The 25619-nt window shown below is 47.1% G+C and overlaps 1 protein-coding gene across 4 annotated transcripts in view; it reads right to left on the bottom strand.

The window, feature by feature from the left end:
• Window positions 1-25619, bottom strand: part of LOC137299337 (tropomyosin alpha-1 chain) — an 82332-nt gene that overhangs the window by 33798 nt on the left and 22915 nt on the right. Inside the window, exon 1 of one of the 4 annotated variants that reach the window (XM_067968004.1) lies at window positions 22067-22370. The exons of 2 other annotated variants lie outside the window; for them this stretch is intronic. In XM_067968004.1, coding sequence (XP_067824105.1) covers window positions 22067-22198 — 132 coding nt within the window. In that variant the 5' untranslated portion in view covers window positions 22199-22370. Of the gene's footprint in view, window positions 1-22066; window positions 22371-25619 lie in introns of those variants that run through there. One more of the 4 variants, XM_067968003.1, reaches the window with a different exon arrangement.

Below are 25619 nucleotides of genomic sequence, written 5' to 3'. Positions count from 1 at the left end.
ATGTGACGAAGTCAGTCAACAAACTGCTCCCTGAAACACTCTCGCTACTTTAGAACTTCACTGGAACCACTGCTGCAGTAACTTACTGAACAGGGCACAAAATTAGAAATCAGAAGACCAGGGCTAGCCATGGCTCGGTGCTTTTTCCTTAGATTTGTTCTGAGGTTGGGGGTGAAACTGGCAAGGCCACGTCTATTGCCCAGCCCTCGTTGCCCTGGTGACAGTGGGCCTTCTCCTTGACCTGCTGCATCCCTTGTGCTGACAGTACTCCCACAACATCATCAGGTAGGGAATGCCAAGATTTTGACCCAGCAACGTTTAAGGAACAGCCGCATTAGCCCAAGCCAGGATCGTGCGCGACTCGGAGAGCTGGAGTTGGGTGTTCCCACAACGTTGTTGCTTTGTCCTTCTTGATGGGCTGTTGAGGTAACCATGGTAACTTGCTGCAGTGCATCCTGAAGATCGGATGTACTGCAGCCGCAGTGCACCAGGTTCAGTCATTTATAAGTTTGATAGAACTTAAGACAAGGCAGAAATGAAGGTGTTTACAAATGGCCCTTGGGTTGGGGGGGGGGGCCTGCGGGGGGGGAAGGAAGGGTGGGGCAGGGGGTTAAATTAGACAGGATTGCCTGCTGGTTAATGCCAAGATGTGGTGTTAGATGAGGACAGGATCAGGCTGTGATTGTCTACAGTCAAACAACCGGTCACTGTCTGGGCAAACACAAGGAACTGGTGACCGTACTGGCATCCATGAAGCACAAAACTAGACAGACACTCACTAGACCCGCTTCTAATGGCAGGAGAGTGAGTCAGAGACTGGGAATTGAGGGCAAAGTTCAAAAGAATAAAACATCCTGGCTTTAATTACATTTTTAGTGAAAAATCTTTGTTCAAGTTAAGCGATGTCAAGTGTTGGGAAAGAGAACCCCCCCAGTGTCAGCAATAAATGTACCCCTGGGTCGTACGTCGGATCGAGACTTCCCATCAAGCACTCTCAGGTCACCAACATGGGTAAGATGAAGAGCAAAGCTCCCACCACACTTCCCCTCCTTTAACCCTTGGGCCAGGGAATAACCAAATCCGATACTATACCCAACCTGGGAGCAGCATTCGAGTGTTCCATTCACCAATATTGACCGACAAGGGAGACCTCCCTGACTGCAAACGCAAAGTTTATTTTAAACCAAGGGATGAATTTATTGTACAGTATTCTACAAGTCACTGAAAATCCATTTTTGGCCTTTAAAAATAAAAGGACTTTCCTCTTTCAGAAGCAGGAGGTTCAGTGAGAAGAGAAAGATACTTCTAAACACAATCCACTGGACAGTCATTGCACCAAAAACACGTCCATGGGGTACATTACAGACAGACCCCACTGCAGGATAAGGAGCCCCCTGTTTCAGTCCATGTTAACAGATCACTGAGTGTGGGAGTACACTGATCACCTCCCTACTCCCACTGGCAGAGACATTCAATGGATTGTTGCATCGTTAAACAACTACCCATCACAACAGGAGTTTGTGAGACCGAAGAGGACCAGATTCCAGTTTATAACCAGACAGTTTCCGCACTCACTGCTTCCCACAGATCCTTCCTGTATTGGAGCTTATTATTTCATTTGAGAACAGCAACACCCCGACACTGAAAGGACGAGGACCAAAAACTAGGTCTCTGATGATTTTCTAGTTTTTTTGTTTCTTATACAAGCTTTTTCCTTTACTGCTGATTAAAATTCAAATACAGAAACATTCTCAGCCAAACAAACTGTGAAGGGTTTTCAAAACACAACTTGGCAGAACTCAGTAGGATTGGGAGAGGCCCCTTAACCTGATTTAAAAAGGGACACTGGTTTCACTGGCTGAGGGGCAGAGAGACAGGCAGAGAGAGAGAGAGAGAGAGAGGCAGAGAGAGAGAGAGAGAGAGAGAGAGGCAGAGAGAGAGAGAGAGAGAGAGAGAGGCAGAGAGAGAGAGAGAGAGAGAGAGGCAGAGAGAGAGAGAGAGAGAGAGAGGCAGAGAGAGGCAGAGAGAGAGAGAGAGAGGCAGAGAGAGAGAGAGAGAGAGAGAGAGAGAGGCAGAGAGAGAGAGAGAGAGAGAGAGAGGGGCAGAGAGAGAGAGAGAGAGAGGCAGAGAGAGAGAGACAGGCAGACAGGCAGAGAGAGAGAGAGAGAGAGAGGCAGAGAGAGAGAGCACGCAGGCTTTGGTTAAAGCAGTCAGTACAGTGCAAGCTTTGGTTAAAGCAGTCAGTACAGTGCAAGGTCCCAATTACCAAAGTTTAACGCAGTGCCAAGCTCTCTTCCCCCCCCACCGTGCTCTCTCCACCTCCTCCCTGACAATGGGGCTTTACACTCTTCTCGTCACTGATTTGGTGAAAGGGTTCAGAATCTCCCTGCCAGACAATATATATCACAATGATGTCAAGAACACTGCACCCTGCAGAGGCAGTGCTGCTGTAAGAGTCCCACGAATTGCCCATGTGCCATGTGGTGGGTTGAAATGGAGACCTGCTCTTCATTTGCCAGAACCCACAGGAACGTGAAGAGATGTGATTGATGTCACGCAAGAAACGTGGGAGGGAGACACGCCCCTCCCTCTGCCCCTCCCACCGCAGACTCACTGCCTCACACAAATACAGATCGGTTTTCAACTCAACACTCTGCACTGCTTCACCAATCAGGATGAGAGTGCCTGGAACTCAGTGACTGGGCAGAAACATGTTTACTCTCTGGGAGCGTCCCAACTCCTAAACCTTAAATCAACTCCGTTATCGGAGCAGGGCAGCCTGTTATGGAATGACAAGTCAGCGTGTTCCTCAGTACACAGGGCCCGAGTCTAAATAATCCCCAAACCATCAACAAGGCCAAATATCCTCCCTCACCTCTCCATCCCACCCCCTCAACTCTACAGTTCACTCATCACACGTTCTCTGAATAGGACTCAAACAGGGTCACAGAATGAAAATGGACGCATAAGGCCATTCTGCCCATCTTAATTCGTCCAGCATGAAAAACCCTACATGCCTCCTATTGCTGCATCCAATTGTTTAAGTTATTCCTAGGATTTTGCATCCACTGGAATTTCAGTTCAAGGTTCAATGTTTTGACAAGACCCATCTCCCGTCAGTACACGGTCCAATCACCCGCCAGGGACTCAGCGAGGTCCCCGGTACCAGAGGCCAGCTCCCCCGGCAGGAAAAGGGTTGAAAACAGCACAAGAGTTGGGATGGAACAGAGTGGTCGGCAGGTGGGGAGCGACACAAAGGTGCTTTGAATAAACTCGCACCCGCCATTCACTCTGCCTCACCAACGCCCCCCGCCCCACCAAGTCAGCAGTGTGACCCTCCAACCAACCATTGGAATCCCCAACACCCTGAAACAATCACTCCTCTCCCCAGGGACTGGGTTCTACAACTCTGCCGACAGGGAGTTGAGAGGAAGGGGTGTGGGTGGGGAAAATTTGAAGATCTTTTTTGTTTCCACGCGAGCACTGGATACGAGAGAATGCATTTAGTCCAGGGATGGTTATATTCTGCAGTCTGTTTCTCTTTTTAAAAAAAAAATCCCTTCACAAGACCCATTTCTGAATCAGACCTCCCCGAGGTCAGCTCGACCCCAGCTTGTCACAAAAAGAAACACCCTTTTCTTGTCTGGATGGGGCAAGTGCCAAGACGACATGTTTCAGTGCCAGTCACTCCATCTTGTGCGTTAGCAAAAATAGAAAAGGATTTGCTGGCATTTTCAGCTGGATTTATTGGCATCTGGGAGACTGTTTTTGGGAAGGAAGAAAAAAAAAGGGGGAGTGACATGAAGAATTACAGCCAGGAATGTTTAAATATAAACAGAAGGAGACAGTAAATCAAACACACAGATGCACAATTCCACTTTCTCTGTAAGTTAGTCTCCCATTCTCTGGCTCTTTGGGGTATAGGGAACCATGAACTGTATACTTGTGGTGACACCATTCTGTAACCACACACCATACAGACATAGAAGCCCCTCAGTCCTGCTCGGGAGATGGATGGGACTGGGCCCCACTACTTCGCTCTCCTGGCATGTATCACCACTCAATCTGGAAACCATGCAGGGAGCACAAACCCACACTGTAAACTCTCAATCCTTCACCCACCCACCCCCCCGCCCCCAAAAACACCCTCGCTTCTCCCACCCACCGCCTGCTTTGTGTTACAGGGAGATCTGGATACAGCGTCTCTCCAGCGCTATCTGCACGCGGGACTCTCATCAAAGGGAGGATGTTGGGTCCTTGGGGATGACCTCCTCACACAGCTGGGCTGTCGTCAGCTGATGCAGAGAAAGAGCCCACATGCAAGGTGGGTAATGATATTATGGTTCCTTCTCTCACGAGGAGGACTGTGGCCATCTTTAAACATCAACTTTGCTTTTAATTGGAGGGTAAAGTGGTTTGAACGTCCCCCGAGGCTCCAGGAGTCACTCCATCTTATTGGATGCAGCAACAGGAGCCTCGGGGGACGTTCAAACCACTTTACCCTCCAATTAAAAGCAAGGTCGATGTTTAAAGATGGCCACAGTCCTCCTCGTGAGAGAAGGAACCATAATATCATTACCCAGAGAGCCAAGGGGCACGGCACGAGCAAGGAGACAATAGCCACAGGCAGGTCATCACTCAACGCAGCTCCCGGGGTCCGGGGGATAGCTCCCGGGGTCCGGGGGATAGCTCCCGGGGTGGGTCTTGGTCAGAAAGGCCATCAATTCCTGCATTTTAAAAAAATTTTAAACGCTGCACGAGCGCCAAGGAGGAAGTGAGCCTGTGTCAACACGAGAAAAAACTTCTGACTTTAGCCCCCTGCTCATACGCCCTGCAGAGGCAGCATCAAGATGAACCCTGGAGAGACAGGGAAGGAAGGAGGGAGAGAAGGAATCGCACAGAATCTACAGCACAGAAACAGGCCATTCGGCCCAACTATGCCAATGTTTATGCTCCACACAAGTCTCCTCCCTCCCTACTTCATCTCACCCTATCGGCATATCCTTTTATTCCTTTCTCCCCCATGTGTTTATCCAGCTTCCCCCAAAATGTATCGATGCTATTCGCCTCAGTGATTGTGTTTGGTGTGGATGGGAGTGGGTTATTTTCCTGGCTCTCCTTTTCATGTGTGTCCCCGAGTGATGTGTTTGCATTTTTCACGGCCTTGTTAACTTACACTCCAAGGTCCAGGAGTACGTACTGCGGGACGCACTGAAGTGAGGTGCGGCCTACGCAAAGGCTCTATGGGGAAAGGCCACCGTGTAAGGCCACCCCACCTTGTATTGTACAGAATATATTATAAAAAAATGTACTGTGCTTGAATTGTAATATTGGGATCGCATTGTGTACAATCTGTATTGTATTTGTTTGAATTGTATTGTTGGAAGTGTACTGTGTGTATCTTTAAATTCTATGAAATAAAGTATATTTTGAAATTTTTAAAAATGGCCTTGTTAACTTGCATCGTTACTTTGTGATTTGTGTATCTGTACCCTGCGATCCCTCTGCTCCTCTATCCCATTTGGACTCTTACTTTCCCAGCAGTATGTGGCCTCCATATTCTTCCTATCAAAATGCACCACCTCACACTTATCTATATTGAAATTCATTTGCCAGTTGCTAGCCCATTCTGCAAGTTTATTAATGTCTTCTTACATTTTGACGCATTCTTCCTCAGTATTAACTATACCCCCAGTTTGGTGTCAACTGCAAATTTTGAATTTGTACTTCCAATTCCCGAGTCCAAATCGTTTATGTAAACAGTGAACAACAGTGGGGGAGTCCAGAGTATGATCCTAAAATTAGAACTAGGCCGTTCAAGAACATAAGAAATAGGAGCAGGAGTAGGCCAATCGGCCCCTCGAGCCTGCTCCGCAAGGGTGAAAGAAAGAACTTGAAATTATTTCGCACCGATCCCCGTGGACACCACTTCCCACCTTTCCCAGTTTGAGTAACTATCTTTAACCACTACTCTCCGTTTTCTGTTTTGTAGCCGGTTTGCTATCCATTCTGCTGCTTGTACCCTGACTTCACATGTTCTGTGGCCTTAGTCATGAGTCTACCTTATCGAAGGCCTTTCGAAAATCCAAATCTAAAGCCAGAGTTGGAAACATAAAATGTAAAGGCAGTGGGGGAGTCCAGAGCATAATCTTAACATTAGATCGAGGCCATTCAGGGGTGAAAGAACTTGCATTTATATAGCGCCTTTCACAACCTTGATGTCAAAGTGCTTTACAGCCAATGAAGTACTTTTGAAGTGTAGTCACTGTTGTAATGTAGGAAACATGGCAGCCAATTTGCTCACAGCAAGGTCCCACAAACAGCAATGTGTTAATGACCAGATAATCTGTTTTAGTGATGTTGGTTGAGGGATAAATATTGGCCAGGACACTGGGGAGAGCTCTGCTGTTCTTCTTCGAATATGCCACAGGATTTTTACATCCACCTGAATGCAGACATGGCCTCGGTTTAACGTCTCATTCGAAAGGTGGCGCCTCCGACAGTGCAGCACTCCCTCAGTTAAGTGTCAGCCTGGATTTAGTGCGCAAGTCTCTGGAGTGGGACTTGAACAAGCGACCTCCTGACTCAAGAGGCAAGAGTGAAACCAAGAAGCACTTCTTCACACAAAGGGTGGTGGAATCTGGAACACACTCCCCCAAAAAGCTGTGGAGGCTGAGGGTTAATTGAAAATTTTAAAACTGATTTTTGTTAGGCAAGGGTATTAAGGGATATGAAACCAAGGTGAGTAAATGGAGTTAAGGTACAGATCAGCCATGATCTGATTGAGTGGCAGAACAGGCTCGAGGGGCTGAATGGCTTCCTCCTGTTCCTAATAGAGGGATCTGCAGGAGAATGTGGAGAAACGAGAGCTCAGAAACTCAAATTATAACCAGAACTCCCGCAGATTGACCGGCAATCTGTTTTGTGCGTTTAGGCTCACATTGTTGCACTGGGTACAAACTGGCAATGACTAGACGTAGTCTCCATCCCCTCACCCAGGTACTTCGAGAACTGGACTGCAGCTCACAAAGGAGGGTCACACTGCGCTGCAGAGCACCAGCCTGCAACTCCAACAAGGCAGGAAGTCGCTCCCTGTGAGAACTACTCTCTGTTACACACATGAAAACGGGAGCCAGGAAATGACCCACTCCCATCCACACCAAACACAAATTGCATTAAAGTGACATTCCCTTCAAAACGGTCACTGCCAATTAGCTACTGTGCTTTGGCGGAAGGGTATTATTACCTTAACAGGATTAGTCAACGTTCCCAGTTTAAGAGCAACCGGCAGAATTCCTGAGAGATTGGGGTCAGTTCTTGACACCAAAACCCCACCCCTTCCTCCCTCTGACAGGACTTTACTTATTCCTTATATAGTAAAACTCTGCTCAAGAAGGGCGATTCATCGCTCAGGGCTGTGAGAATCAGATATACGGGCTCACACTAATCTGGCACCCACAGGGTAAGGGAGGAAAGAGAGGGGGAAAGAAGCCATACAATCCTCTGATGCCAACGTTCCTACACACTCGCAGACTTCCTAAATTTCAGATCCTTTGAGATCCGTCAAGTATTTCCACTCCCTGAACAAAACACAAATCAAAACTTGACATTTCTCCCCACCCCCCCTCACACAACCCTATAAATAGCACAGTGCAGAGATTAATGGGGTTTCTCCTCCCCAGGAAAGGCCTCTTTCGTTTCCCAGGCAACAGAGCACGTTCACTTTTGATTCTGTCGCCCTCAGGTTTTTTTTTAAAAAATGATTTAAGATGGAGCTGGTCAGAACGTAGAACTCGAACAGCCCTGAGAAGGGCTGAACTGCACATTTGTTAGGTCAAATTTCTGTTTTACATTAAATGGTCTTCATATTAAGAGCATTTCCCTAGGAATTTAACGCTCTGTAACACTGCAATTTAGAGTTTTGATACAAAGGGTATTTTGACAGTACAACATCCGATATGTTCCAGACTCCGAACCCTGGAATGCAAATGGATGTCGTGTCAGCTGGGTTCTCAGAACATTCAACTCCCAGGATGGCCCAATTTAAACCCCCTGTCACGACTGGAATTTGCATTCAAACGTCTGGCCCATAAGATCAGCAGAATCAGCATTATGAGGTTCTTTTTTTTTTGAGAGGAGGGGGACGAAAAGAGAAAAAGAAAGGGAAATCTTCGCTGTGGGCCTGTTGTTGGCAACGGGCAGCAGCATTTGGCTTGAAATTCGGGCATGTCGTGAAAGCAAAGCCCAGGCCCCTAGGCCTCTGCACGAGACAACTCAGGGTAATAGAACGTCTACATGTGGCGGTCAGGAACCCAAGGTTCTCCATGTGAGGGAATGTGTGGACATAGCCAGAGTTTGAGGAGTTCAAATTGGCATCACCGTTGTTATAGTGTCTCGGTTATGAAAATACTCCCACACCCACCCTATTTGTCAGCCTGATATCAAGATCAAACATTATTACTGAATTACAGAGGCTTGACTGGAGAGCTAACGAACACCTCATTAACTTCACAAGATCTGGATTGAGCTAAATGATTAACTTCTTACATGCTCTTTGGCACCAACTGGCTGACTCCCGGAGTCAACGATGGACACTGGGCCTAGAGGCTTTGGTCAGATTAGTCATCTTAAGCTTTGAAGTATTCACCTAGTTCACTCATTGAATGAACAAACCCATATCACTGGTCGATTGACTGGTCTCATTTAGATCTTCAGGAAATCGAGTGCTGTAGCAAACTTTTTCAAAAAATATTTCATTTAACATGGACTTTTCCAAAGTGTGGTGGCAATTCACCGAAAGGCTGGAAGTCTGTTCAAAGACTTAATTTGTAAAAACATCTGCTCTTCCCAGTTTGTATTTCAACCTGGCTTCGAGGAGCTCGACCGTCACAAGTGAATTCAGCCAACGGCTCTGCAGACACTTTCTCCCTAAATACTTTTTAAAAAAATAAAGATAAAGGCCTTTCTGAAATAAAAAAAGTGATTCATAGAACTTGGGCCAAAAAGTCAACTAGAAACCCAGATGTATTATGACCTTTCACACCAAGGAATTTGGAAAACAAAATCAGCCTATTTTTCCTCCCATTTCAGAGGGATTTTAAAACCCTCTTCCAAGAATCAGCAGAAAAATATCACCACAGCAGCAACTTCACCACAAAGGCTGTGGTGCAAAGCCCGTTAATGCCTACGAGCTTCCATTTGACTTGAATCAGGAGGAGGGGACGTTCAACCAACAAACTGTGTAAATCCCTCAGACTGGAAGACAGTTCAATCTCCTTACTCACTGTTGTAGAAACATGGGAATCGCTAGACGAGGAAAGACCAAGGTCCATCTAGTCCGCCTTCTACCATCCTGGTAGTCGCTGATACAACGATAGTGGAGTGTTGACTAGTCATTGCAATCAGTCTCTATGTGAGGGAGTCCAAAACTACTGGCCATAAATATAAGATAGTCACCAAAAAATCCAATAAGGAATTCAGGAGAAACTTCTTTAACCAGAGTGTGGTTACAATGTGGAACTCGCTACCACAAGGAGTAGTTGAGGCAAATAGCATAGAGGCATTTAAGGGGAAGCTAGATAAACATATGAGGGAGAAAGGAATTGAAGGATATGCTGATAGAGTTAGATGAAGAGGTGGGAGGAGGCTCGTGTGGACCATTATCACCGGCATTGACCAGTTGGGCCGAATGGCCTGTTTCTGCACTGTAAATTCTATATAATTCTATCAATGAGCCTACAACAGACCCAGACATGAGGTGAGGAAACCCCCAGTGGTGGAGAGCTCTGGGAACCAGAGATCTAAAGTCACCTGTTCCTCCCAAGCCTCATACACTCACCACAGGTCACGTCTTAAATTATCCCAAAATGTTATTTTCTGAAAGATATCTATGTAATTTGCATTTTAATGAATCAATATTATCAGCTTCCCCATCTCCCCAGGGAGTCTGTTCACTATCTGCTCACTCACTGAAACAACATTCCCACAGATTGGTTTTGAATTTACCCCCTCCAAGCGCAGGCCGTGTCCTCTGGTTCTACTGTTCTGGACAAGGTGAATCAGCTCGTCATGGTCTACATTATCCAGTGCCTTTAGAATCCTAAAAGCAGCAATCACATCATCTCTCAACCTTTTCTTTCCCAGTGAGAACCTGCCCAATTTACATGTACACAGTCGGCTTCTCACAGCGAGAGCCTTGTGAAAAAGGAAGAGGGCTAACACACTTTAAGGCTTACGTGTCTTCTCAACTTTTCTTAGTTTGGACGTATGAAATATTTCATTAAAGATGGAAGCCAGATAATTGACACGCTGTTCCAACAATTTGAGGTTTGAAACATTTTGGTCGAATCAAGTGAGATGCTCTGATCATTGCTAATGTCAAATGGCACATTGGTGCCGAGACTGATGGGAGATGGTTCGCTTGCAAATACGTAGCAGAGATTTGACGATGGGATATTATGGGTTAAAATCATTGGCTGTTCGTATTTGGCTCAGGCACACTGCAGGCCAATTCCTTTCAGGCTGCCTTACAGGCCATAGATCAAGGTCAATCCCCTACAACACAGTGACAGAAGGGCCAAAACAGGATGTCCTCTATTAGTTGGATCCTCTGCAAAACGGATGGCTGAGTCACCACCGTGGGCTGCTCCACTGCACAGAATAATCTAGCTGATAAACTGGGCTTCACGTAAAGGCAGGAGTGCTGCACTGTCGGAGGTGCCGTCTTTCGGATGAGGCATTAAGTCGAGGCTTTGTCTGCCCTCTCAGTTGGATGTAAAAGATCCCGTGGCACTATTTGAAGAGGAGCAGGGGAGTTCTCCCCGGTGTCCTGGACAATATTTATCCCTCAACCAACATCACCTAAACAGATTATCTGGTCATTATCACATTATCAATCCCTCCCTCACAGGTTCATTAAAGGTGGGCCAAATTGTAGTTAAAAACTAAATGTAGATATAAGGAACAGGACCTGGCCCTACCCGAGAGAGGAGCTCCTTCCTCGTCCACCTCAACACCTGTTTGTTAGTAGTTTCTACTACAGACCCGAGAGGCCTCTTTTATAGCTGAGCATTCATATGAACAGATCAAACTCTGCAGGTTCCTCTGTACAGAATGTTTGGAAGCTGACCCATTTTCATTAACTTTTTTAGGGGGGGAGGGGGGGTGGAGAAAGGGGTGTGGACTTGTTCGATTGTTTTCAGCTTTCACTCAATTTGGAGGCTACAATTTGTCAGTGCTATCGCTTAAGGTCACCCCCCCACCCCCGGACCATTCCCGCACTGCTCAGGTCTGTGGGCTAGGAAGGAAGTCCTATTGTATAAGACAGGAAAGTCCCCACTGGGTGTGTAAAGTTTGGGAACAGGCCAGTCAAACACTGATTGAACCACAATGTGAAAAAATACTCAGGAATTAGATTAACAAGTACAGTGTTGAGTAACTGAAGTCACCTCATGAGGGAACTCCCTTCAGTCACTTGCCATTAGGTCTGGTGCATTGGAACAGAACTGTTAAATCTGGGTCCTCAGTGACTGGGATAAAGGAACAGGATTACTAAGACCAGCAAGTTTCCCTCCGGCAGTTGGAATGGGACCAAGATAGAAAACAGGTGGACTCCAATAACTGGAGTCTAGGTAAACGTCGAGAAGTGACTGAACAGATTCATTAGTCTTGTAGCAGCCATGGCTCAGTTGGTATTACTCACGCCCAGGAGGCAGAAGGTCATTGGTTCAAGTCTCGTTCCTAAGACTTGAGCCCATAATCCAGTACTGAGGGAGGGCTGCACTGTCAGGGGTGCCGTCTTTTGGATGAGACATTAAACCAAGGCCGTCTGCCTTCTCAGGTGTAAAAGATCCCACGGCACTATTTTGAAGACGAGCCGAGGAGTTCTCCCCAGTGCCCTGGCCAATATTTATCTAACTAACATCACTAAAAACAGATGAGATGGTCAATTATTTCATTGCTGTTTGTGGGATCTTGCTGTGCGTGAATCGGCTGCCGTGTTTCCTACATTACAACAGTGCAAAACTACTTCATTGGCTGTAAAGCACTTTGGGTCATCCTGAGGTCATGAAAGGCGCTGTATCTTTGAGTCAGTAAAAGACAAAATAATCGAGTCCGCTATCTGGAGTGACTGTGAGCAGTCCACTGGGGAACTGTTCACACCCTGGAGATGGTCAAGAGAAGATTCACAAGGCTCATCCTGAGCACCAGCAAACTGCTTTACAAGCAAAGACCAGAAAGGTTTGGGCTCTTCAGCCATGAAAGGAAGCAACTAAAAGGAGGGGAGAACAGAAGCTCAGAGACACGATAAGGAGCCAGCTCCCATCCTCCATAAATTTGAGCTCATCTCTGTTACCCGTATCCTAACTCGCACCAAGTCCCGTTCTCCTATCACCTCCTGTGCTCACTGACCTACATTGGCTCCCCGTCCAGGAACACCTCGATTTTAAAATTCTCATCCTTGTTTTCAAATCCCTCCATGGCCTCGCCCCTCCCTATCTCTGTAACCTCCTCCAGCCCTACAATCCTCCGAGATCTCTGCACATCCCCCATTTTAATCGTTCCACCATTGGCGGCCAAGCCTTCAGCTGCCTAGGCCCTAAGCTCTAGTATTCCCTCCCTAAACCTCTTCCCTTCTCTACCTCTCTCTCCTCCTTTAAGACGTTCCTTAAAACCTACCTCTTTGACCAAGCTTTTGGTCACCTGTTCTAATATCTCCTTATGTGGTTTGATAATCGCTCCTGTGAAACGCCTTAAACACATTAAAGGTGCTTTATAAATGCAAGTTGTTATGGTCGGAAAGTTAAGTCCCTAACCGTATTTCAAGTGATACCATGGCAAGCGGACAAGGGGGCACCAGGGTCAAATTGGCTAAAGGCAAGTTCAGGAATGAAACCAGGAGGTTCTTCAATTTAAACTTGGACTGGATTTCCAGCTGGGGAGGTCAAGGCAAAAACCTCAACTGTTGAACAGTTGGATGGTGTGGTGGGGAGGGGATTGTAGAAGTGTGCTCCCTCCCTCGAACGGATGGGCTGAATTGCTTTCCTCATCCCTGTCTATCTTGCGATCTGCACACACAGCCAATCGAGCACAACTCTTCCCAATTTAAAGTCAAAAGCAGTGAATCTGTATGGACTGGGGTAGGAGGGGCAAGATGCAGGAGGCATCAACAGTTGGTGCCATTCTGTAGGGCCCAGAAATTGGTACAAATTACAAGTGTGGTCTTCAATAGAAGGCAGCGGCAGTGATCGAGCAGTAGGCTTACAGGGAGCACTATAGGACTCCCATTACGTACCAATAACAGGACACCCTACAGCTACATACTGGAGCTCGTGCGCAGTGGGTCACCATGCTTAAACACTGGATAATCTAAAAGCTTCGCCAGATGGGCCAAAATCCCTCCGGATACTGGAAGGCTCCAGGGTTATTGAGTGAGAGGTGGGCCAGTGATGACTTCATCCCATCTGCCTGGACTGAATTCAAACGCAGATCCCAGCGGTAGAAAGGCAATGTCTAACACACCTCCTCCCACACACTGCAATTAAAGTACACCCACTTCTCTATGGGTTCACAAGCCGGAGTTTAATGATGAACTGTACAATTAAGACAGCACTGTGAAGAAAGAAGAGAGAACTTGCATTTATATAGCACCTTTCACAACCTCAGGGCGCCCTAAAACTCTTCCCAGCCAATGAAGAATTTTTAAGGTGAAGCCACTGTTTTAGTGGAAGGATTCGCAGCAGCCAATTTGTGCACAGTGAGGTCCCACAAACAACAGTGAGATAAATGTCCAGATCATGTGTTTTTGGTGGTATGATTAATGGATAAATGTTGGTCAGGACACTGGGCGAACTCCCCTGCTCTTCTTCGAATAGTGCCACGGGATCTTTTACGTCACCCGAGGGGGCAGAAGGGGCCTCGGTTTAACGTCTCATCTGAAAGACGGCACCTCCGACAGTGCAGCACTCCCTCAGTACTGCGCTGGGAGCGTCAGCCTGGATTACGGGCTCGAGTCTCTGGAGTGGGACTTGAACCAATGACCTTCTGACTCCGAGGCGAGAGTGCTACCCACTGAGCCACGGCTGACACCAGCAACACCACCAGGTATTAAAATTCTTCACCCATCAGGGCAGGCGGCGAAGGGACAGGCCTAATCTAATGCAAAATATAGATTCAGTCTATCTGAGCTCAGAATCTGCTGGAATCAGCCAGTGCTCATCTCTACAACATCTGTGCCACAGTTCTGTAGTTATAGAATCACAGGCTGACCACTTGAAGACCAGCAGACGACCAGCTTGACTTCAAAACATCCAGACTGGAAAGTATTTTACCCTCCTTGTTTTTCCGAAGACATTTTAAACAAAAATGATAGGGTTTGTCTGACTGGTGACACACGGGCAATTGTACAACAGACACAGCATTGCCCCCCTGGGTGACTGAACATGGTGAAGTTTTCTTTTTAACTCTGGAGTTGCTGCCCCTTTAAATGACATCGATAGTTAGTCTACCCCCCCCCCCCCCCGTCCCCGACTCATGTGCCTCCAATCAAAAAGGTGCAGGGCTGCAGAGACTAGAAGGTTATTGTCTGGATCCAATCAACGGGCATCATCAGTCACACCATCCATGTATTGGTGCAGCAGCTCCCCTGTTGAACGAGGCTGAAACCAAGCACTAAGCTATCCTGCTTTTCTTTCCTTCTAAGATGAGGCATTTTGCCTTTCCAGGGAGTTTTTGGGATAGCTGAGGAATCCATGTTGGCTGTAGTGAGGCAGGTGTGCTCTGACTGAGGTATCTAGCTGTGCCTCTTACTGAGTAAAGCCACCGACGGCTCCAGTGACCACACTGCACATTTCTACAATGATAGACCAAGTGTCCAGTAACACACTGCAACACACACCAGCTCCTTCAAAATTAATACAACTTACATTTATATAGCGCCTTTAAAATAGAAAACCATCCCAAAGCGTCACAGAAGCGTAACGAGACAAATATTGACACCGAGCCAAAGAAGGAAATATTAGGAGTTGGGTTTTTAGAAGGGTTTTAAAGGAGGAAAGAGAGAGACTGAGAGGTTCAGGGAGGGAATTCCAGAGCTTGGGGCCTTGGTAGCTGAAGGCACGGCCGCCAATGCTGGGGAGTGGGAGATGCACAAGAGGCCTGAGTCGGAGGAACGCAGAGATCTCGGAGGGTTGTAGGAGGTTACTGAGATAGGGAGGGGCGAGGCCATGGAGGGATTTAAACACAAGGATGAGAATTTTAAATCTGAGGCATGTGTGGACTGGGAGCCAGTGTAGGTCAGTGAGCACAGAGGGTGATGGGTGAGTGGGACTTGGTGCGAGCAGCAGAGCTTTGAATGCTCAAAAATCACTCAAAGTCCACCAATCCTGAAAGGATTACAAAGCCATCACCATGAAACCGAGACGTGGGCAAGTCAAGACACAAGGAGAAAAAACAGTCAAGCAGGAAGGGCCATATTAAACATTGGGCATGATCTGCAGATCACTGTGACAGTGTTTGTTCACACTCAAAGAAACTATGGGCAAAAGAGAGAGAAACAGTTAGACAAAGCAGGCATTCTTCATCAATGGGAGGTAGGACTGACCTTTGACCTGCCAGAGATCTGTACATCGAGGAGCTTATTGTCAGAAGATAATTAAATGCAGAAGCCTTCTGGTCTCACCAGTGGTTTATGAGGACCTGTTGTGAGTGGAACCATTAAAGCTTTTTCACACTGCCACCCGTCTCAAAGCACATGCAACGGTCGGACCTCACCGACTCCGTCCCTCTCCCTGGCCATTGTCTGAGGCTGAACCAGGAGGTTCGCACCCTTGGCGTCCTATTTGACCGAGCTGAGCTTCCGACCACATATCCTCTCCATCACCAAGATCGCCCGTCTCCACCCCTGCCTCTGCTGCTAAAACTCTCATCCATGCCTTTGTTACCTCCAGATTCAACTATTCCAATGCCCTCCTGGCCAGCCTCCCCTTTTCCACGCTCCATAAACTCATGCTCATCCAAAACTCTGCTGCCCGCACCATGTCCCGTTCACCCATCACCCATCGCTGACCTACATTGGCTCCCGGTCCAGCAACACCTCAAATTTAAAATTCTCAACCTAGTGTTCAAATCACTCCACGGCCTCACCCCCTCCCTATCTCTACAACCTCCTCCAGCCCTACAACCCTCAGAGATCTCTGCGCTCCTCCAATTCTGGCATCTTGCGCATCCCCGATTTTAATCGCTGCACCATTGGCGGCCGTGACTTCAGTTGTCTGGGCTCCAAGCTCTGTAAACCCCCGCCCCAAACCTCTCACTCCTCCTTTAAGACACTCTTAAAACCCACCTCTGACTCAGCTTTTGGTCACGTGTTCTAATATCTCACGTGGCTCGCTGTCAATTTTTGTTTGATAATCGTTCCTGTGAAGCACTTTGGGATGTTTTACTATGTTAAAGACGCAATATAAATGCAAGTTGTTCACCGGGCAACAATTGCATCAAAGTCGTCAGCTTGAATGGTGGTCAGGAATAGCACGTCTCTCTATGGGTCACTCCACTGCTGGTTTGGATGTGACAGGTGAAGGGACAAAAAAAACTACTCAAACGTTCAGCAGTGCAGAGATGAGCGAACGCTCACTTCAAGCACCTAATAAGACGACCAAGGTCATTGAAGCTTTTTGACATCCTAGAGGCTGTAGATGGCCAGATTTCAGCAGGGAGTTTCCTGCACCCCTTAGCGCTGCAGAGGGAGCAGCATCAATCACAGGGGTTGGCAAACTGCAACCCAGAACCACTGCAACTGGACGCATCGCAACCACAGAAACTCAGAACAGGACAAACGAAGGGCCTGGACCACGAGGAACTGTCACCAGGGGAATGGTGATGCAAGTGGGACACCCTCTCATCTTCCTTCTCCCCACCACTTTCATTCCTAAACTGGTTTCAAACATGGAAGGCAAAAAAAAAGTCACTCCCCTTTAATGGGGGGAGGGGGGAGTTTGAACAGGAAGTCAGACGGGATGATGCATCTTGCTCCTCACAGACTCATCATATTTCTGCTTTACTTTCAAAAATGAGAAAATAAAACCCGATTGAGAAATTATCACAAATTTATACTGATCAGTTAAAAAAAACCCTAAACCTCCTTAAAGGGGAGTGACAAATCTGAGTTTTCCACCATCCTTATTCAACTGCCTCACTTCAGAATAAGAAGTGCACAAGACTGGGATAAAGCGGAGAGACTAGAGGAGCTGGGATTGGGTGGGGAAAACCTGATTCCACTGGCAGGAGGGGCAGTAACCAGAGGACACAGATTGAAGATAATTGGGAAAAGAACCGGGGGGGGATTTGAGATTTTTTTTTACGCAGTGAGTTGTTATGATCTGGAATGCACTGCCTGAAAGGGCGGTGGAAGCAGATTCAACAGTAACTTTCATAAGGGAATTGGGTAAATATTGTAAAGGAAAAACTTGCAGGGCTTTGGGGAGAGTGGGACTAATTGGATAGCTCTTTCAAAGAGTTGGCACAGGTACAATGGGCCGAATGGCCTCCTTCTGTGCTGTATCATTCTGTGATTCTAAGTGATCCAACCTCAAGCAAGACAACATTTTCTCAATTTTTAAAAAAAAATCCTCTTAAAACAGAACAGATCTGCTTTCTGTGATTCTACTACAGTCAGGAGAAAGTGAGTCACAGACACTTCTACTGCAAGCATCACAGATCGACCTGCTGGAAGGCTGATCTATGGGGAGAGGGAATAGATCTCTCTGATGATTCCCTCACCCGTCCTGATGCAAGGTTCCATATCGCACAGGCCAGTCACTAACACCCCCTCCAAAAGAGGGTTAAGCAAACCCAAATGACAATCAACACAGATTCAAATTGGAGACACTCAGAATGACAGATTGAGCAGTCATTGGTTAAAAACATTGATAAATTGGTTTGGAGATAAATGCATGTACATCTCATTAATTCCATCTAATAACGCAGGACAGTCATAAGGAAAACCGCAATCCTATAGCACACAAACCACAGAACAGACAACTGCAACAAGAATATTTCAAATCTTCACACTTTGTGTAGATACAAGATATTGACATATAAAGTGGGGTATAGATTCCAACAGTCAGCATTAAATGAGATGCATTAAATGCTCCGTGACAGTCACTCCTTTACCAGTCTCTCAGTCTGGAGTTTACTCAGGCACCCTCACTTGCTGAGAATTATTTTACCTTTTCGAAGTTCTGATGTAGGAAAATTATATGAAAAGATTTAAACTAAATGCAGACATTAGAATCACAGAAAGGTTACAGCAAGGAAGGAGGCCATTCGGCCCATTGAGTCCGTGCTGGCTCTATGCAAGAGCAATCCAGCTAGTCCCACTCCCCCGCCCTATCCCCGTAGCCCTGCAATTTTTTTCCTTTCAAGTACTTATCCAGTTCCCTTTTGAAGGCCATGATTGAATCTGCCTCCTCCACCCCCTCAGGCAGTGCATTCCAGATCCTAATCACTCAGTGTAAAAAAGTTTTTCCGCATGTCACCTTTGGTTCTTTTGCCAATCACCTTAAATCTATGTCCTCTGGTTCTTGACCCTTCCGCCAATGGGAACAGTTTCTCTCTATCTACTCCGTCTAGACCCTTCGTGATTTTGAATACCTCAATCAAATCTCCTCTCAACCGTCTCTGTTCCGAGGAGAACCCCAGCTTCTCCAGTCTATCCACTTAACTAAAGTCCCTCATCCCTGGAATCATCCAAGCAAATCTCTTCTGCACCCTCTCTAAGGCCTTCACATCTTTCCTGAAGTGCGGTGCCCAGAACTGGACACAATACTCCAGTTGTGGCTGAACCAGTGTTTTATAAACGTTCATTATGACTTCCATACTTTTGTACTCTATGCCTCTATTTATAAAGCCCAGGATCCCGTATGCTTTTTTAACCACTTTCTCAACCTGCCCTGCCACCTTCAACGATTTGTGCACATAAACCCCCAGATCTCTCTGTTCCTGTACCCCTTTTAGAGTTGTGCCCTCTAGTTTGTATTGCCTCTCCTCGTTCATCCTACTGAAATTTTTCTGCATTAAATTTCATCTGGCACGTGTCCACCCATGCCACCATTATGTCTACATCCTCTTGAAGTCTATCACTATCCTCCTCACTGTTTACTACCCTTCCAAGTTTTGTGTCATCTGCAAATTTTGAAATTTGCCCTGTACACCCAAGTCCAGGTCATTAATATATATCAAGAAAAGCAGTGGTCCCAGCACTGACCCCCGGGGAACACCACTGTACACCTCCCTCCAGTCCGAAAAACAACCGGTCACCACTACTCTCTGTTTCCTGTCCCTTAGCCAATTCTGTATCCATGTTGCTACTGTCCTCTTTATTCCATGGGCCGCAATCTTGATGATAAGCCTACCGTGCGGCACTTTATCAAACGCCTTTTGAAAGTCCATATACACATCATCAACTGCATTGCCCTAATCTACCCTCTCTGTTACCTCACCAAAAAACTCTTATCAGGTTGGTTAAACACAATTTGCCTTTAACAAATCCGTGCTGGCTTTCCCTAATCAATCCACACTCGTCCAAGTGACTTAATTCTGTCTCGGATTATCGTTTCTAGAAGTTTCCTCACCACCGAGGTTAAACTGACTGGCCTGTAGTTGCTGGGTTTATCCTTACACCCTTTTTTGATCAAGGGTGTAACATTTGCAATTCTCCAGTCCTCTGGCACCACCCCCGTATCTACGAATGCTTGCAAGATTATGGCCAGTACCTCCTCAATTTCCACCCTTACTTCCCTCAGCAACCTAGGATGCAAACCATCCGGACCGGGTGACATCTATTTTAATACAGCCAGCCTTTCTGGTACCTCTTCTTTATCAATTTTTAGCCCATCCAGTATCTCAACTATATCTTCCTTTACTGAGACTCTGGCAGCATCTTCTTCCTTGGTAAAGACAGATGCAAAGTACTCATTTAGTACCTCGGCCATCCCCTCTGCCTCCATGAGTCGATCTCCTTTTTGGTCCCTAATCGGCCCCAACCCTCCTCTTACTACCCGTTTACTGTATACATGCCTGTAGAAGACTTTTAGATTCCTTTTATGTTGGCCGCCAGTCTATTCTCATACTCTCTCTTTGCCCCTCTTATTTCCTTTTTCACTTCCCCTCTGAACTTTCTATATTCTGCTTGTGTTGTATTATCAACCTGATATCTGTCATACGCCCCTTTTTTCCATTTCATCTTGCTCACTATCTCTTTTGTCGTCCAGGGAGCTCTGGCTTTAGTTGTCCTACCTTTCTGCCTCGTGGGAATGATTCTAGACTGTGCCCGAACCATCTCCTCTTTAAAAGCCGCCCATTGTTCAATTACAGTTTTACCTTCCAATCTTTGATTCCAATTTACCCGGGCCAGATCCAATCTCATCCCATTGAAATTGGCCCTCCTCCAATTGAATATTTTTACTTGAGAGTGGTCCACATTTCTCATTGAACAGAAGTCATTGAAGCCTTTACTTTCAAGCAAAATTGACACTTTTTTACACTTTCCAAATAAATTAGATTCTCTCTCTTCCCCAGTATGATATATGTTGGATTTTCCCTTCTCCTCCAGTTAGACAATTTCTCTCTCCCTTAGTATAGTTAGAGATTCTCTCTCTTCCCCCCCCCCCCCCGAGTCTATAGTTAGATTCTCTCTCTCCCCAAAGTCTAAAGTTAGATTCTTTCTCCCCCCCCCCACCCACCCAAGTCTAAAGTTAGATTCTTTCCCCCCCCCACCCAAGTCTAAAGTTAGATTCTTTCTCCCCCCCCCCACCCAAGTCTAAAGTTAGATTCTTTCTCCCCCCCCAAGTCTAAAGTTAGATTATTTCTCCCCCCCCCAGTCTAAAGTTAGATTCTTTCTCCCCCCCACAAGTCTAAAGTTAGATTCTTTCTCCCCCCCCCAGTCTAAAGTTAGATTCTTTCTCCCTCCCCCCCCCAGTCTAAAGTTAGATTCTTTCTCCCCCCCCCCCAGTCTAAAGTTAGATTCTTTCTCCCCCCCCCCAGTCTAAAGTTAGATTCTTTCTTCCCCCCACAAGTCTAAAGTTAGATTCTTTCTCCCCCCCCCCCAGTCTAAAGTTAGATTCTTTCTTCCCCCCACAAGTCTAAAGTTAGATTCTTTCTCCCCCCCCCAGTCTAAAGTTAGATTCTTTCTCCCTCCCCCCCCCCAGTCTAAAGTTAGATTCTTTCTCCCCCCCCCCCCAGTCTAAAGTTAGATTCTTTCTCCCCCCCCCCCAGTCTAAAGTTAGATTCTTTCTCCCCCCCCCCAGTCTAAAGTTAGATTCTTTCTTCCCCCCACAAGTCTAAAGTTAGATTCTTTCCCCCCCCCACCCAAGTCTAAAGTTAGATTCTTTCTCCCCCCCCCACCCAAGTCTAAAGTTAGATTCTTTCTCCCCCCCCAAGTCTAAAGTTAGATTATTTCTCCCCCCCCCAGTCTAAAGTTAGATTCTTTCTCCCCCCCACAAGTCTAAAGTTAGATTCTTTCTCCCCCCCCCAGTCTAAAGTTAGATTCTTTCTCCCCCCCCCCAGTCTAAAGTTAGATTCTTTCTCCCCCCCCCCAGTCTAAAGTTAGATTCTTTCTCCCCCCCCCACAAGTCTAAAGTTAGATTCTTTCTCCCCCCCCCCAGTCTAAAGTTAGATTCTTTCTTCCCCCCACAAGTCTAAAGTTAGATTCTTTCTCCCCCCCCCCCAGTCTAAAGTTAGATTCTTTCTCCCCCCCCCCCCCAGTCTAAAGTTAGATTCTTTCCCCCCCCCCCCCAGTCTAAAGTTAGATTCTTTCTCCCCCCCCCAGTCTAAAGTTAGATTCTTTCTCCCCCCCACAAGTAAAAAGTTACACTTTCTTTCACTGTTCCGCTGGTAGTTGATTCCGCCGCCGGGGCACTAGGACCCTGGGCACCCACCCCTGTCGACTCGGTGACCACCGCCCTGCTTTGTGAATGCAGCGTGAGAGCCGGAGTCTCTGCCCGCTCTGCACCCCCGGGTCCCGCTGCCCACCCCCCCCCCCCGGCCCGGCCCCGCCGCTCTCACTGACTTTCTCCCGGAGTTGGCGCTCCGTGTCCAGCTCCCGCTGCAGCCCCTCGGCTCGCCCCTCTGCCTGGTCCGCCTGCTGCTGCAGACTCTGGATCTTCCGCCGCACTGACTCCAGCGAAGTGGCTCCGGCCATGCTCCGAACTCTCAGCGGGGTCTGGGTCTGGGACCACTGGCTCTGGCTCGGGTCTGGGGTCTGGGGGCTCGGGGCTCGGCTCAGGCTCCTCACTCTGGTCCCCGCGGCGCTGCTTCAGAAAAGGGAGGGTCCGCCAGCACCAACTTCCCATCCCATAGAGAGAGGTAGGGATTCACTGGGAGACTCGCACCAATGGGAGGGGAGGGGGGCAGCCCCCGAAACGTCATGGGGGAAGGGGAGGGGGGTCCTAGCTTACAATATGGAACTTTTGTCCTTATTTGGGAATGAGTTGGGAAAAAAGGGGGCAAAGTGTCAGAAAAACTTAAAGAACTCAGCCCAGCAGAAAGTTTCACCTCTTTCAAAAAGTTTTTAAAAAGGAGCATTAAATCTCCAGATTCTAAAATGCAGGTTAATTATTTTGTGCCTCTTGCTGGCTAAAGATACTTAAAGAACTTTCAATCCAGTTTTTCTGGCCGATTAAAAAATTCTGGGGTTTTTTTGTGAAAAATTAAAGGTGATAATCTCTAAGTTGCTTGTTTCTTCAGTTTTCATAATGTACAAAATGTATTAATAATTTTTTTTCCTAATTACCTCTGGATTTACCTGTTTTTTTTAAGAGGACCAAATTTCCCCCCCAAAGAAAGAAAGAACGACAGCGCCTTTCACAGTCTCAGGATGTCCCAAAGCGTTTTACAACCAATTAATTACTTTTGAAGTGTAATCACTGTTGTAATGTAGGGAAACATGGCAGCCAATTTGCGCACAGCAAGCTCCCACAAACAGCATTTTTTACACAAACAGCGTAACGGTGATGGCACTGGATTAATCCCACCATGGCAATTTGTGACCGTGAATTCATTAAATCCGGTAATTTGAAGATTGGCACCATCTCAGGTCCTCACGAGAGTGGTTGACTCTTAATGCCCTCTGAATTGGCCTAAGATGAGTGATCCAATCAGGGAGTGCAGGCAAGCGATTTGACGAGACGGGCGGCCACAGCTGAAACCAGTCCTGTCCTTGTGCATTTTCTAGCAGGAAGTGGGGACCCTGGTTGATTTTTTTTTTCCCCCTCCCAAACCAAGGGGCACTAAAGCCAATTATTGTGCCCCCACTATCATTGAGGTAGAACTATCATTCTATCTGAGTTCAATTGTACTGTACCCAACCCTTTTACTCCTCCCAGCTGCCTCGTTTTAGACTACGCAGTCCGCGCCTGCAATCTGCAGATGTACGGAGTGTAGTGACACTGATATCATTCTGAGGTAGAGTCTGAATTCTTCCCTTGTAATGTGGTGACCTCCCAGTGGGGTGATGTCGTTCCCAACTGTACCTGGAGCTTGAGCGAGGGTTGCCCTGAACTCTCTCAGTTACACTCTTCTGTCCGCTCATCCCTATAACCCTCCGAGAACTCTGTGTTCCTTCAATCCTGGCCTCTCACGCAACCACCCCTCCCTTTGGCCCACCATGGGCGGCCGTGCCTTCAGCCATTTAGGGACTAAGCTCTGGAATTCCCTCTCCACATCTCTCTCCTCCTTTAAGACCCTCCTTAAAACTTATCTCTCTGACCAAGGTTTTAGTTCCCCCCCCACCCCTGCCCCCCAATATCTCCTTATTTGGCTTGGTGTCAATTATTGTCTGATTATGTTCCTGTGAAGCACCTTGGGACATTTCCCTATGTTAAAGGTGCTATGGAAATGTAAGTTGTTGTTGACCCGTTCTGGTGCATCTTTTTGTTTTTCAAAATCATTTTTTGCTGAAAAGTTCTTGTAACTCTCTTTCATGGGGTTCCCTGAGCCACTCACTGTCCCTGGCCAAGAGGGCAGGTGACTAGCTTGCGTGCAAGCCTTTACCAATACCACTCTGAAGCCAGCTGTTGGAAGAAGCGTGCAATGGGCTTTGACTCATGTGTCAGGAAGCATCTCTCACACAGTAGATCATTTGAGAATAGACTCTCGGTATGAATGGGATAGAGAGTGTGTGCTCAGTCCCTAACTCTTTCGTACCCTATGTTGGCCTCATTCAGGTTTCCAACTTTGCTACAGCACTGAAATGACTACTAACCAAAGTCACTGTGACTGTGACCGGTTGCACTCTCCCTCCTCATCCTTCTCGACCTCTCTGCAGCCTTTGACACAGTCAATCACACCATCCTCCTCCAATGCCTTTCCTCCATTGTCCAGCTCAATGGAAAAGCCCTCATTTAGTTCCATTCTTATTCATCCGATCATAGCCAGAGCATATCCAGCAGCGGCTTCTTCCCCCCGCCCCGACACCGATATCCCCAAGGATCTATCCTCGGCCTCCTCTTCTTCCCCATCTACATGCTGCTCGTTGGTGACATCATTCACAAACACGGGGTCAGCTTCCACATGTGCATTGACAACACCCAGCTCTGTACCTATACCACCTCTCTCGACCCGTCCACTGCCTCTGTGCTGTCAGACCCCTTGGACAACATCCAGTCATGGATGAGACGCAGTTTCCTGCAGTTAAACATTGGTAAGACCAAAGTTATCATCTTCAGTCCCTGTCACAAACTCCGTAACCTTGCCACCGATTCCATCCCTCCCCCCCCCCCCGGCCATCATCTCAAGCTGAACCAGACTGTTTACAATCTCAGCATTCTATTTGACCCCAAGCTGAGATTCTGACCCCATATCCGCTCCATCACAAAGACTGCCTACTTCCATCTCTGTAACATCATCCGCCTCAGCCCACCTGCTGCTCAAGCCCTGATCCATGCCTTTGTCATCTTCAGACTAGACTATTCCAATGCCCTCCTGGTCAGATTTACATCTTCCACTCTCTGTAAACTTCAGCGGGTCCAAAACTCTGCAGTCCGTATCCTATTCCAAACCCAGCCTGTTCACCCATCACCCCTGTGTTCACTGACCTACATTGGCTCCCAGTCCATCATCGCCTTGATTTTAAAGTTTGAAAGATTCTATTGAACTTGCTACCAGCACCCTTTTAGGTAGTGCATTCGAAAACATAACAACTCGCTGCATTACAGCCTCTGGTTCTTTTGCCAATTATCTTAAATCTGTGTCCTCTGGTTATCAACCCTCCTGTGAGAGGCAACAGGTTCTCCCCATCCTGCTCTATCAATACCCTTTGAACACCGCTATTAAATCTCCCCTTAACCTCCTCTGCTCCAAGGGGACCAATCCCAGCTCCTCTGTTCACTCCACTGAAGTCCCTCATTCCGGATGCCATTCTAGTAAATCTCCTCTGCACCCTCTCCTAGGCTTTTGCATCCTTCCTAAAGTGCGGTGCCCAGAATTGGACACAATACTCCAGCTGAGGCTGAACCAGTGATTTATAAAGGCTTAGCATAAATTCCATGTGTAAAGCTCACTTCTGATCTGTTTTATTTCAAACCCATCCGGTGATAAGGGCAGCTCCTTCAAAGCACTTTTCC

Source organism: Heptranchias perlo, chromosome 29 (genome assembly GCF_035084215.1).
Source record: "Heptranchias perlo isolate sHepPer1 chromosome 29, sHepPer1.hap1, whole genome shotgun sequence".
NCBI lineage: Eukaryota > Metazoa > Chordata > Chondrichthyes > Hexanchiformes > Hexanchidae > Heptranchias > Heptranchias perlo.
This window is presented reverse-complemented; position numbering and strand designations above follow the sequence as displayed.